At 39.1% G+C, this 15,167-nt stretch overlaps 1 protein-coding gene across 5 annotated transcripts in view; it reads right to left on the bottom strand.

Annotated features, from left to right (window-relative positions):
- Positions 1-15,167, bottom strand: part of TRM9 (RNA-binding (RRM/RBD/RNP motifs) family protein) — a 308,840-nt gene that overhangs the window by 123,374 nt on the left and 170,299 nt on the right. For all 5 annotated transcript variants that reach the window (XM_089460442.1, XM_089460441.1, XM_089460438.1 and 2 more), the window contains one exon: positions 7,846-7,974. In XM_089460442.1, coding sequence (XP_089316568.1) covers positions 7,846-7,974 — 129 coding nt within the window. The remainder of the gene's footprint in view (positions 1-7,845; positions 7,975-15,167) is intronic.

Below are 15,167 nucleotides of genomic sequence, written 5' to 3'. Positions count from 1 at the left end.
ACAAACACCATCTCTGCAAGATACCATGGGAAGACCTGTCACCATATTTTCTTTACATAGATTCTGAAGAGAGCGATAGTTTAAGTGACCAAATCGCTCATGCCAAAGTTTGCTCACTTCATCATTATGAGCAACAAATACTGAGGGAAGATTTGATGACCCAAAGTTGTGAAACTTATACAACCTTGTAGAATCATCAGCAATGCCAGTAGCTAAAATCTGTCTAGGATCTCTTAGGTCCTTAATTACAACATCGTGAGGTGAAAATTAAACGATTTTACCTTCACCTGAATGGGTTATCTGATATACAGATAGAAGGTTGCAGGATAAGGTTGGAACACATAATACATCACTAAACTGACCATTGTCTAGATGAACAGTTCCAGTCCCTACAACACTAAGAGATCTATCATCAGCAACATATATATTTTTGGTGTTATAATCATTTAAAGAAGAAAACATGGCTTTGTTTTTGGCCATGTGATAAGAAGCTTCAGAATCAATGAGCCACTCATGAGAATGAGAAGAAGAAGATACATTTAGTGCATAGCCAGACCGAGATGCTTGACAACCACATGCAGAAAGTGCCATTCCTGGAGATGAAGTTGAAGTTGAAGATTGCTCCAAATGGATGTTATGCTTCTTCATTGCTACTTCCAAGGCTTCCATCTTCTTAAAGCATTTGGATTCTAAGTGGCCATCTCAATTACAAAAGTTGCAATGTCTATCAGTCTTCTTCCCTTTGTTTTTATTTGTCTTATCATTTTGTTGAAATGATTTTTCATTTTGACGCTGAAATTGCTTAGGACCCTTGTTTGGTTTAGGACCATTCTTTTTAGGATACAACTTCTTAATTCTTTGGATTTGGTTGCTGCTGGGCGGCTAATGCTTTCTTAGAAGAGTTTCCAAGATGAAAAAGACCAAGGTGTAAGAGTTTTTCTTGTTCTCTTATTAAAGAATCACAAAAGGAATCAAAGGAAGGGGACTTGTAGGTTTGTCCTTGAGAAATGAAGGCTTCTCTTGTAGAATGGAAGGTGGAAACAAACACAGAATAGGTTGGTCCCAACTTAGTAAGAATGGAGTAGATAAGGATACTATCTTCTTTCTTAACCTTAACACATTCCAAGAGAAGTCTAAGGGTCTTGAACTTGGACAAAAAATCTTCAATGCAAGAAAAATTATTGGAGTCCAATGTAAGCAATTCATTTTCAAGTTGATGGGCTTTAAGTTCATTTTTAGTTCCAAAGACTTTAGTAATCTGTTGCAGTGCTTCATCAGGAGTATCAAGTTCTGCAATATGGAATCTAAGATTTGGAGAAATAGACATTCCTATCAACCCACATGCTTGGTCTTGCTTATTTTCCCATTTAGCTGCCTTGTCTTCATCTTTCAGTTTGGTCTCTTGGCCTGTGGCTATTCTGTAAAGATCTTTACTTTTAAGTAAATCCACAATGTAGGACCACCATTGGAAGTAGTTAGTGCTATCAAGAATGACTTGGCATGGACTTTCCATTTTTAACAGAAATTGAAGCTGTAGATGCTGAAACTAAGTGTATCAATGGAAAGATCTCGAAAAATTAGGCCGTTTCAAAAAAAACGGTTCTGAAAACAGCTTCCGGATGAAGAAGTTATGGCTTTTTGAAAAAAAATTGATGAAGTCGCCGACGAAGTGCAGGAATGTGCGGAAATGAAAAATCCGCCCCCAAAAAATGGAGACTTGAACCCAAGACCTCTACTCTCATAAATTAGCTTTGCACCAAGTGAGCTATACAAAAAGTTTGAGAGAGAGAGAGAGAGGGAGGGGGGTTGATGCTTTGGGTTGCGTGCTTGCTTTGAGAAAGCTCTTTTTCCCTACAAAACAAAAAACACAAAGCCCAACACGAACATACAAAAAAAACGAACCTTGCGGCTCGAAGTTAGCTTTAGCCGGAAACTAGATATTTTCAAAAATGAACCTTGCGGCTCAAAGTTAGCTTTAGCCGGAAACTAAATATTTTCCTCAATGTTTTTTATTTTCCGAGATCACACTAAGGCGCAGCGGAAAAGAGCATACGCATGAGAAAAATCCTTCCTTTTTGTTTCTGATTTGCCCAGATCGCACAAAGTCGCAGGGCAAAGAGCATACGCAGAAATGAAAGGTATAGATCCAGTAATAAAAAAATCTAAATAAACCGAAAACCGAAATAAACAGAGAGAAAATAACTGTAAACTGCAAATAAACACTGTATACCTCCAGATCTTAAAAATAACGCAGCTAGGGCTACCGGAAACCTTTTCGCGTGAAACGAAAAGGGTTCCTCACTGGAACAGATGCTCCCAACACAACAGAGCAGTCCTCTCGGCCCGAAAGCAGTCAGAAACAGTAGATCTAGGAAACGGTAGTCGGATGCAGTTCTACCAGCTTCAAATTTGGATCACCAACGGACGCGGCCCTCAAATAGCTCTGATACCATGTAGGAATTTACAGGGTAAGTTCCTCAGACAGAACACCAAAGGACACTGCTCACAAACAGATCACAGATCAATACACCAGTATTTTGACGTGGTTAAAACCCTCAAAGAGGGAAACAGTCCACGGCCTGAGCCAACGCGGCCACTTCAGGCAATTTATTAATAAAAGAATAAAAATTTACATATGCTTCTCTCATAGACGGATTACCCTACAAATGACCCTCCATGCCTTTTAAATAGAAATCATGGACCAATCGGGTGTTAAGCCACAGATCAAGTGTCGGTAATACCGAGGAGAGAATGAACCGTCGGATCACTACATATCGTGACCGTCGAATTGTAAGTTACAAAATGTACAAGGTAAAGAAACACACTTTACCTAACTCTATACCTAACTCTATACTAGACCAAGTTGTACTTAACTATTTCCTATGTGTCAGAATATCCTAACAGAGAGGATTCCGCAAGTATCATTATTAGTGATGACAGGTATATCACAGCCCCAGACATTAAAGTTAAAAGGACATATCAAGAAGAACAATGCAATGGTTCTAATCGATACCAGTAGCACCCACAAATTTTTGGACTCAACCATGGCGAAGAGACTCAACATTTTCTCATTTCCCATGCCCAACATGAAGGTTATGGTAGTTGACGGTAAAAAAAAATGAAACGGTAGGGAAATGCCATAAAGTCAAATTGCATATTCAAGATTTTAATTTAGAATACTCGTTCTACACTGTACCATTAGGTGGAGTGGATGTGATCTTAGGTATCCAATGGCTACAAACCCTCAGTGCTTAGTCTGCCAACCATCAAAAGCAATTTATAAAATTTCAATGGGAAGGGCAGAAATACAAATTATATGGGTTCTAGCCACCTGAAAACCAATTTGTATCATCATCCTAAATGATGAAAATGATTCGGCAGGGAGCACCAGCTTACGTAGTACAGTGTCATCAGTTAGAAATGTTAACTTCAAATATGGTCAACGAAGAATCACCAGAAGTACAGGAGTTGATTCAAAAACACGAAAAAGCATTCCAAGACCTGCCAAAAAAGATGTTGTTGATTTTTGGTAGCATCGGATGTGCTCTAGCCATGAAAATTGGTAGAGAGGCTAAGGCACATGAGATCTCCAAGACCCAGAAATCATTTGGAGAAATTCTACCCGGATGAAGAGATATTAATATAATTAATATTTTTAATGGGTTCCTAAGTCTAAACTTAGGAAAATAAAAATATTAATGTGTATTAATATAAAATGGGTGAGAAAGTTCAAAGTGACAAGGATCAAGCCAGTTCTAATCTTAGTCGTTGATTAGGGACTTAATCTTGGTCCTTGAATCGTCAATAGGAAAACTATAAGAGGAGGCTTGAGGGTCAGTTGGAGCCACACCAAGAAAAATCAAGAATTCGATTTTTTGGGGTTGGGTTTACTGACGAAATCAAGTTAGAGATCAGTTGCAGTGAGGGGTAGTTCAGCAAGGGATTTCGATCCAAGTCTGAAGAATACATATCAGAGAGGCAGCAAAGTGTCGGAAGAGGCAGCGCAGAGCTAGGAGGGTTGACGCAGACGCTGAGGATGCCAATGCAGAGGACGCAGAAGCCGAAGAGGCAGACGCAAAGGACGTAGAGGTTGATGCAGAAAGCCGCAGAGGCTGATGCAGACAGCGCAGAGGGCTGTAAAGGCTGACGCTGGGTTGAAGAGGTTGTGCTGAGGAAGTTTTGTGGGGCAGACTGGGAGTAGATTCGGGAGAGGGTGATGTAGTTCCAAAGGAGTGCTTGGAGCAGCTATCGTTGTCCAGCACAAGCAATAACTGAAGTCACTATGGGCTTATTCATCCAGTTGTTGATTGCCGGATTATCTGTCTCCGAATAGAGGCACTACTGCCAAGGATATTCTCTGAAGGGTGAGCCATTACTGGCACCCTAGTTGTATTCAAAAATCTTCTTAATAATAAACCCTCATATATGTTGCACCGGTTTTCCCGAATTGGGTTTTTCGGAGACGATTGTCCAAAAATAACGGTGTCCCTTGTGTTGTCTCAATTTATTTCAATTGTTGATCTGTATATTTGTGAAGGCTCCAATTGTGTTTACTTCGATGTTTATGTTAATAAATAACTTGTTAATGTAAAGAACACGTAGGAGATAGTAAACCAGATATTGCAGTAGGGGTTTCTGATGTATTAGATTTAGAAATTTTCACAAATGCCGCCTAAAAGAGAAATCGAGCATACAATAGAAGTCAAAGCAGGATCAAATCCCATCAACATCAAACCATATCGATATCCACATCATCAAAAAACTGAAATTGAGAGATTAGTCCAAGATCTTTTAAAGTGTGGCATCATCTCAAAAAGTAAAAGTTTGTATGCTGCTCCAATTGTATTAGTTCGAAAGAAAGATGGATCGTTCAGATTATGCATTGATTATCGAGGGCTAAAAAAAATAACAATTAAAAACAAGTTTCCAATTCCTTTTATCGATGAAATGTTGGATGAACTACATGGCGCTAAATACTTCTCCAAATTGGACCTAAGGTTAGGATATTACCAAATCAGAATAAGATTGGAAGATGTAGCAAAAATTGTGTTCCGAACACATGAAGGTCATTACGAGTTTAAAGTAATGCCTTTCGGTTTAACCAATGCACCGACAACATTCCAAGCTACTATGAACGAGCTATTTCATCCATATCTAAGGAAGTTTGTGTTAGTGTTCTTTGATGACATTTTAATTTACAATAAAACTTGGAAGGAGCACCTACAACATTTGGAGAAAGTTCTTACTATGTTGGAAGAGCATCAGTTCTATGCCAAGAAGTCCAAATGCACTTTTGGGAAGGAAGAAGTAGAATATCTCGAACATATAATATCCAAGGAAGGAGTTAAAGTAGATCCTAACAAGATCAAGGCTATAAGGGAATGGCCCAAACCAGTTAATATCTCCAAGCTAAGAGGATTCTTCGAGTTGACTAGGTATTATCGAAGATTTATTAAAAACTACGCCCATATAACCACACCCCTATCGAACCTTCTAAAGAAGAACTCATTTCTATGGAATAATGAAGCAGAAAAGTGTTTTGAAGACTTGAAGGGAGTTATGTCTAACGCCCCTGTATTGGCAACTCCAAACTTCTCAAAAATTGAATCTGATGCTTTGGGTTTTGGCATAGGAGCAGTACTAATGCAGGATGGTCACCCAATCGCGTTTGAAAGCAGAAAACTCAATAAGCACAAACGTCTCAAGTCTACATACAACAAGGAAATGCTTGCAATTATGCATGCATTAGCCAAATGGAGACAATATCTCTTAGGAAGTAAGTTCTTAATACACAGATCATAATAGTCTTTAGCATCTCCTCCAGTGGAAAATGTTATCTATAGAACAACAAAAATGGATAGAAAAAATAGTTACATTTGACATGGGTATATTACATAAGAGAGGGAAAGATAACGTAGTAGTTGATGCATTGTCAAGGAAAGACGAAGAACCATCATTACTTGCAGTTTCAGTGGTTGTGCTTGAATGGCTTAATGAGATTCGAAGTGAATATGCAAAAGACCCAGAAACAAGTGCTATAATCAATAATCTTCCTCAGAATTCAAAATTTGAATGGAAGAACGATATTCTATGGTACAAGGGAAAAATTTATCTAAATGTAGAATCCAAATTTAAAATCAAGGTTCTCAAAGAGTTGCATGATTCACTGTCAGCCGGACATGTAGGATTTTTTAAAACCTACTATAACGCACGCCAGTCATTCTTTTGGAAGGGAATGAGTAAGGATATTCAAAAATATGTAGCCAAATGCGATAAATGCCAGAGGAATAAAAATGAAAATATTATGACACCCAGACTACTTCATCCCTTCAACATCCCGAATCAGAAATGGGAGGAAATGTCAATGGACTTTATTGAAGGTTTACCTGTGTTTAACGGCAAAGATAAAATTCTTGTAGTAGTTGACAGACTCACCAAGTATGCTCATTTTATTGCAATGAGGAAAACAGACTCGGCAAAACAAATCGCTGACATATTTTGCAAAAATGTTTACAAATTACATGGATTTCCCAAGGTCATTGTGAGCGATAGAGATGCCAAATTTAAGGGTAGTTTTTGGAAGAAATTTTTCAATCATATAGGAACCTAACTCAACATGAGTTCTGCTTACCACCCTCAAACAAAGGTTGTCAATAAATGTTTGGAAGCCTACCTACATTGTTATGCCACAGACAAACAAAATAAGTGAGTTCAGTGGTTACACCTCGCTGAATGGTGGTACAATTCTACTTACCACACGTCAACTAAAATGATTCCATTTCAAGCTTTGTATAGGTACGAACCTCCGAAATGGAAGGACCTTGCTATCATCCAGACGAAACTACCAACTGTTAAAAACCAGTTAGAAGAAACCCAAAAAGTCGTCCAAACTCTAAAAGAAAATCTAAATAATGCAAGAAACTGTATGAAGCAGCAAGCTGACCAAAACAGAACAGAGAGAGAATTTGAAGTTGGAGAATGGGTATTTGTCAAACTTCAACCATACAAGCAGCTGTCCTTAAAACAAAAATGAAAAAATAAATTGGCACCAAGGTTTTATGGACCATATCAGATCAACAAAAAGATCAGCCAAGTTGCATACAATTTAAGCCTTCCTGATAAAAGTCGTGTTCACAACGTCTTCCATGTATCCTACCTCAAAAAGGCACTTGGTGAACATCAATTAGCACAGACAACACTTCCAACTTTAGATGACACAGGAAGTGTTATTCTAGAGCCAAAATGTATCATATCCAATAGGGAAAGGAAGTTGTGATCACGAGTAATCAAAGAATACTTGATCAAGTGGAAGGACTTACCAGAAGAAGAAGCTTCTTGAAAGACTGAAGTGTTTCTTCAACAACATTCGTCGTTACATATGCTTTGAGGACAAAGCATACTTTTGGGAGGAAGGCAATGCTATATAAAAATTAAATACTCTATAACTAATAGTTTAGTTAAGGCAAAGGGCATGATCACACCAAGAGGCACCTAGGGTTATATTTAAGCCAGGGCCTCTCACTCTGTAAACCATCAATTCATTCATTATTAATAATATATATGTATATATCTTTTATGATAATTGCTGAGTTTGTCTCTTGCACACATTCAATTAGAATTAAGGCTGGAATTGTAAATATAAATTAATGTTCCAAAGAGCCTGATGCCACAACTGTAGACTTCAGAGTTCAAAATCATTTTTTAGGCTTCTGTCCTGGGTCATTTAGCGTTGTCAGAGAGGGTAACTGCAACACGTAGTATACATTTAAGTCACTGGATAGTTATACTATCTAGTAGTTGACTTTTTACTCCTACATTGATCTTGCTTGAATTAGAGAAAAATACCGTTAACTGGTCAAGTGGCAGAGAATTTTCTGCCTGATTAACCTCTGGAAGTAATGCCATTCTCTTTAGCAATTCCAACAAAAACACTGGCAGCTGGCCCAGGTATTGCTTTGTGTCAACATTCCGTGTCTGCAGAAACAACAGTTAAACAAAAGAAATTATTAAAATTTTAGAATGTCATTACTAAAAAACATCTGAAAGAAATATCATTAAAACATGAAATGCATGTGCTTAAAAGTTAATACCATCACCTTGACAATTTTTAACAATCTTAAAACGAGAAGCCACTTTTCAAAATTCATATTACTGAACCAATCTGTTCACTGGAAGAAAATAAAGCAAATTGTGTACATCTTAAACTCTAACGTAGCAGGCCACTCAATTGAAAACTAAAATTATGACAGTTCAGAGTTAATATCTTCAAAAGATATGAAATGCCATGTATTACCTATAGATACAAACCAAAATAATCCAATGACAAGTGAATCTTATTTGAACACCTTTAATGATGTTCATCACTCAAAACCTCAAGTACTAGAACAATCCACTAAAATAGTAAGCAACGGCAATTGTGTCCAATCTAAATTCCGACCTTGGAAAATACTCTTAATTGATAACAGGATTCAAACATTGGAATTTATCATTTCTTACAGACATAAAATGATTCATGCATTGACTCTTATCTATAAACATGAGCAAATTCTGAGTCCCAATAACAGAGGAAAGAGGTTGAACAAGGTTTTAGATAGGAATGACAACACAAACATTTTTGTGAATATTTTGTTATGACCTTGTCATATACTCTATCACAAGCTTACAGAGTTCATGAATGAATATAGTCAACAGTTTTTTATTCTAGTGCCAGGATGCTGCCAAGGATTATATCTCCCTAAATGCTGCTGTATTGGATCTAGGTAAGACCATGTAAGGATGGAGGAAACAATGGAAGCTAATGACTCACAGCTCCTACTAAAACAGGCAATGAGACTCCCACAAAAGCCCAGTACTGGATAACATCTAAAGCAGGCTTTTGTTTCTCTTATAGTAATCAACAGTTGACCTAGCAGTGCTGCTTGAAGTCTTGCCCTAGCATTGTGCGCATACTCCCAAAATATAATTCTTTCTCTTGCTTTGTTTCTCTTCTATGCATTTCATATTAGATAGGATGGCAGATACATCAACCACTACTTTTTGGAATTGTGAAGGTTTCAAATGAAAAGGGTCCTAGGATAGGACCTATAACAAATAGACAGGACATTGTAATTTTAATAGATACAGATGACCATTACTTTAGCATTCAGGACTTTATTGGATCAGAGACTGCATCAATGTCTAATGGAATTGGTAATAATCACCAAAGTCAGATAGCACTTAATAGAAAATGCGGCAAGCAAACCATTGAAACAGATTGAGCAAGACTCAAACAAACAATATCTATGGCTAACCACAGTAATTTGCACTAGAAAAATCAGAATTCTACAAGTAGGAAAACATTAATAAGAATGACCCTACTTCCATCTGAGTCAAGGCACACCCTTTTCCAGGAACAAACAGAAAACATCATTCATTGGACATTTCCATGAAGGGCAGAAAAATTTCCAACTGGTAATCAGTGGAGAAAAATAAAGGCCTTTTATGGCTAGAGGAAGAAACCAAACACTGGCGTATGATCTTGCAGGATGGCATTGGTGAAAAATCATATTTTATAGGATGCTCATGGAGTCGTGATATTTAAAAGACTTGAAAGAAAGGAAAGAAGTCGGTATTTGGAAGCTATTTTTGATTGTCTTTGGAGCTACTTCTTTGTATAATTGATGGATATACTACATGTTGTATTGTAAGTGTTTATTGTTGAATATTTTCTATCTTGAAATTGTCTAATGTATGGAATTGTTGCTTCTATGTTATGCTATTTTGTGCCATAATTAATGAAAATCAGTTTTGAAAGGCTATCTAGTTGAGTATTGCATATGTTATTTATTGTACAACATGCAATGAATGTTCCTAGTGGAGGAAATCTTTAATCTCTCCATCAAACTCCATTTTCTCCTGAAGTTGGTAAATGCTAAATGTTGATACCTAGGGCATCAATTTTTAGCCTCCTTAGAAAAGATGTAGCTTATCTACTTCATCCTTAACTCCATATCTCTAAAGGACAAGGCACTAGTCCAAGTCAGTGGTGATCAATCCCAAATTTTCTCCATAATTTTCTCTTCTTAAAATCAGCCCTTTTGAGGCTAGGGCAAAAATCTAGGGCTTGCAGCGAAATTTTTGGGAGGTCTCTTTTTGGTGAATTGAGACCCTAAACATCAAACTTAGGGTCCAGGCTACCTAACCTCCAATTTTGGTGGAAATCCACTCAAATTTCATCCATAAAATCTCTTGCCCTAGGTGTTGCTCCAAGAGGGACACCATAATCTCTTTTCCTCTCGGCTTGAGGATTTCCTTGAAGGTTGTATGAGCTTAGTAGATGTTGAAGTAGATCATAAGAAGCCTTTTTCTCCCAAGCCTTAACCTTGTGAGTACTTATCACCATCAAAAATCTCAAAACCCTAGGTCTTGAGCCTCCTTTTCTAGGGCTTTTCTTTGAAAGCGGTTTTGCTTCTTTAAAGCCTTGAACCATTATTGAGTCTCTCTCATGAATGAATTCTAGCTTCATCACTTTGTGCCCTATACCTAGTATATCTATTCTAAGTGATTTCATTCCTACTAGGACTCCTCCCATCAGAGAAAGTTTATAAAGAGCAAGGGGTTTTGGCTAAGGTGACATTGGGCCTCTACCCCGTTGTAACATTGTTAGCACTTAATCTAGCTTTTGTCTTGTAGGGTTTCCCTCTCCAAGGTTTGCTAGATTTTGTGTTAACAAGAACGAATGGTGCTTTGTGGAGGAGGTCGAGCGTTGTATATATAGTGTTATGCCTGTCCAAATGAGTGTCTCTTCACTAGGACCAACTTGACTTGAAGGAGGACTGACTTGACGAGTTTGGAGCCAAAAATTCAAATTTTAAAATTTTCTCTTTTGAAACCGACATGAAGAACATGTCTTACACTAATCTTTTCAAGGGCTAATCAATAATAATGACATGAAGAACATGTCTGACTTTTCATTGTATATTTCAAGGGCTAAAATATAAATTATGAAGACCAACCATAGCTGCAAAATTCAACTCGATAGATCCTAATAAATGGCAGTGATTTGTAGTTTGAAAATGATTCTTAAATTCAATTCCTAACATGTTAATATTGGCAACTAGGGCCAAACTCCATGTGGGTCATCTTATCTATGGCAGCTGATATTTTTCTTGGATCCCTCTCATCGAGTGGTGTAGGATTGACCTAAAGATCATCCGATTCTGATAAGTATTCATGGAGTTATGAATTTATTTGTGTTATAAGACAATTCATCAAGGTCGGCCAGCAACTAAATAACACCCACATGTGCTCAACGTTTTAGTATAAAAGGAGATGACATGAGAGTCATTTCACACACACTTCACTCTTGATTTCTCTCCACTTGTTTTGGGTTTTAGTGTGAGAGAAATCTAGGAGGAAGTAGCCCTAAGATGCAGGAGGGAAGGAGGCCTACACGCTACCCTCTACTAGCCCTGATGCAGTCCTAGGGAGGATGCCTTAGATGCAATCCTAAAGAAGCCCTAGACGCAATCCTAAGGAAGCCCTAGCCGCAGTCCTAAGGATGCCCTAGCCGCAGTGCATTGTGCAACACATAATACATCAAAAAGAAGCTCGTTGAGGAGGATAACTTCTGAGTTAGGCTGCAGCAAAGAAAGGAAATTCCAACGTGGATTTCAGGACTATCTCAAGGGCAAACAGGGGTCCGAAAGTGTTGGAAGGGAGCTGTGATATTCATTGGGATAGCAGTCTCAGGATGGTGCTGCAAACACATTGGAACAGCGACAATAGGATGGTGCTGCTAACACATTGGGACAGCAAACACATTGGAACAGCAAGCACATTCTGACAGCGACAATAGGATGGTGCTGCAAACACATTGGGACAGCAAGCACAATTGGGACAGCAGCAATGACATGTGGCAGCAAAGGCACAATTGGGACAGCAGCAATGACATGTGACAGCAACGGCACAATGGGACAGCAGCAAGGTACAGCATGCCACATGGGATAGCAGCAAGCACAGTGCTGCAAACACAATAGGACAGCAAGCTATGACATGGTACAGCAATATCACAATGGGACAGCATGGCAAGCATGGTGTTGCAAGCACATTGGGACAGCATGGCAAGCATGGTGCAGCAACCACATGGGATAGCAGTGGCAAGCATGGTGCTGCAAGCACATGAGACATTCTGTATGGTGACATGGTTCAGCGTACCACATGGGGCAATAGTGTGGCAACATGGTGCAGCAAAGGCACATGGGTGCAGCACGGTGAGGTGTAGCATGATGATGAGGAGCAGCACAATGATAGGTGCAGCATGGTGATAGAGTCATATGAGAGAATCAGTCGAAGCGGCATGTCTTCAACTGAGTTCAGCTACCTCATGTATCATCTTCTTAGAAATGATCTATGCTATTATTTAGATAAGTCAAAGTGTTGACTTCTGTTATAAATGTACTATCTCTCTCTCTCTCTGTTGAACTATTGAAGAACATATAAGAAGAATTGATCAAGGGTTTCCCCACATAGGGGTTCGTCCCTGGCTAGCGCCACATCTTGTATCCTCTTGTCTTGTCTTCTGCGATCTATGTTTATGTTCTATCTACAATTTACTTTAATGCTGATGTGATTGCTAATCTGGAAAAGATATTCAACTAACTGTAAAATTGAAATAAACTTCGCTAAGCATAGAACATACCTAAACTTAACATGGTATCAAAGTTGAGGTGAAGACAAAGCCCAAGCAAGAGTGAAAAAGCAATCATCGAAGACAGTTGGGAAAGGACAAAAGGATCAATGGATTCCTCATCCCTCTTCAAATTCATCAAGGGTGAAATCGAAGCAGAGATTATTATCAGAATGGCGCAGCAGAAGCTTCTAATGGCCTACCTAAAGATCACTTCATTAGGAAGTCCGGATCTAAGGGTGGAAGGAAAGGCAGATGCCTTGTTTGTAATAAGTTCGGCCACCATGCGAAGGAGTGTCTGAATGGCAGGGACACATCACTTGATGATGATAACAATCATTCCAAGGACATCTTCAATAATCAAAAGAATGACAGGCAATGCAGGTCATCAAGGAAACAACCGACTCTTCAAAGAAAGCAAGGAATCCCAGGCACTTCATCGGATAGAAGGGTGCTCTCTCTAATCTGGTAGAGATGGAAACAATCGTGGGATTATACTTGGAGTCAAGGCCACCTATCCCGAAAAGGGTGTAGGGAATGTTACCCCTCAATTGAATGAGGATAACTCGATTCATTTACAAGAATCTCTTTATGTACCTGATCGCAAGAAGAACCTGGTGTCCATTTAGGCAATGGAAGTCAAAGGTTTCACGGTGGCATTCATCGATGGAAAGGTATGTGTTTGAAAATAAAACTTTCAAAGATGCTTTTACTCATGGGTTCAGGGTTGGCAATTTCTATCAAGTTGCAGAATGGTCCATTGGGGATCATGTCAGTTGACACATCTCATCTATAGCACCGGAAGTCTACTTTATGGGGCCTTACCCAATGTGAGTCAAATGGTGACAGGGATGCCTGAATTCAAAAAGAGCATGAAGGTACATGTCCGAGATGTACCGAAGGAAAATCTTACAAGGGGACCATTCCCCTCATGTAGCAGGTCCACTAGTTTGGAATACCTTCTGAGGACGACCTCTTTCTGACAGGTGCAGACCCCCTCAGTTACAAAAGTAAGAGGGAGTTGGATTCCGGATTTAGAATGATGCAAGGCAAACTCGTGACTACCTCGATGGATCTTAACTTTCTGAAGTTATATGGTAGGGATGCGAACCTGTTTTGGGAAATGCCTCTGAGTTTCACAAACTCATACTAGCATTGATGTTCTTGGTGAACTCCCGTCCGAATATATGTTTTGCAGTTAGCATGTTGGGCTCATATCTAGTTGAGCCTCACTGGATTGATGCCAAGAATCACTTGAGATACCTTCAAGGCATAATCTCTTGTGACTTGAGATACACTTCCGGAAATGTGAAGCTGCATGATTATTTCTGATGATGATTAGGCAGGCAGTGTGAAGGATCGCAAGAGCACTTCTATGTGTTGACTCTCTTTGGGTTCTGCTCCATATCCTAGATGAGCAGGAAGCAAAAGACGGTTGCTTTGAGCACCGTTGAGACCGAATACATAGCTACGAGTATGATCTCGTGTGAAGCTGCCTAGTTGTGGAAGCTCTTCAACGAGCTGTTTGTACCAATGTGGAAAAAGTCGAAGTCGGGATTAAATCGGCAAGGGTCCAAAAGTTGAAAAGTCATTAAAGTCTGGAGTTTTTTGAAAAAGTCGGCAAGAAGTCACCAAAATTAAAAAAAAATACAAAAATATTCATTTTTAAAAAAATTCTGACTTTTTCAAAAACTACATCATTAACGATTTTTTGGAAAAAGTCTCGATTTAATCCCGACTTTTTCAACTAGGAAAAAATTGGCAAAAAATCGGTCGATTTAATCAGCCAGCCAAAAAAATCGCATTTTGGGGATTTAACCCCGACTTTTTCCACACTGAACTTTGTACACATGATGGATACCACCGTGATCTTCTATGTCAACCAGAGGGGTATTCGATTATTGAGGAATCCCATATTCTATGATTTCTCCAGCATATAGATATCATATACTACCTTATCTAGGATATGGTACATCGATGAGCGAGGAGGCTCCATCGCATTGAGACTGATGTACAGGTCGCAGACATTCTGTCGAAGCCCTGGGGAAAGGTCAAATTTGTGACTTTCCCAAACGACTTGGAGTCGTTGAAAGACCCTCTTATGAGAGTCCTGCATGATGCATGCATTGAGATCTGGGAGCTCTGGGGGACTTAGGGTACTTCTTGGAGCAACAAGCGACCATAATGCGACTCACCCTCCCCTAATGGTGCGCTGTGTACAGGGTGAATGGCTCAGCCTTCCCTTGTGATACACCGTGGTGACTTATGGACAGGATGAGTGGTTCTCCTGTCGAGGCATCCTACCCATGCAGTCTGGGACTCATGGGAAGTACCTCTCATCTAGCCAATGAATAGGGAAATGGGGTTAGGGACCATAGTAGTACTATCGATGGACGCATCGTTGTATCTACCGTACTCCCTATGCTAGGATGACCTCCATTGATCTGGGATCAATATGAGTGGTTTGAGACACTCGTTTGTAATATTGATTTGGGATCAA

This window comes from Pinus tabuliformis, chromosome 7, assembly GCF_031772625.1.
Source record: "Pinus tabuliformis cultivar Carrire ecotype Pingquan chromosome 7, CPIR1, whole genome shotgun sequence".
NCBI classification, from domain to species: Eukaryota; Viridiplantae; Streptophyta; class Pinopsida; order Pinales; family Pinaceae; genus Pinus; species Pinus tabuliformis.
This window is presented reverse-complemented; position numbering and strand designations above follow the sequence as displayed.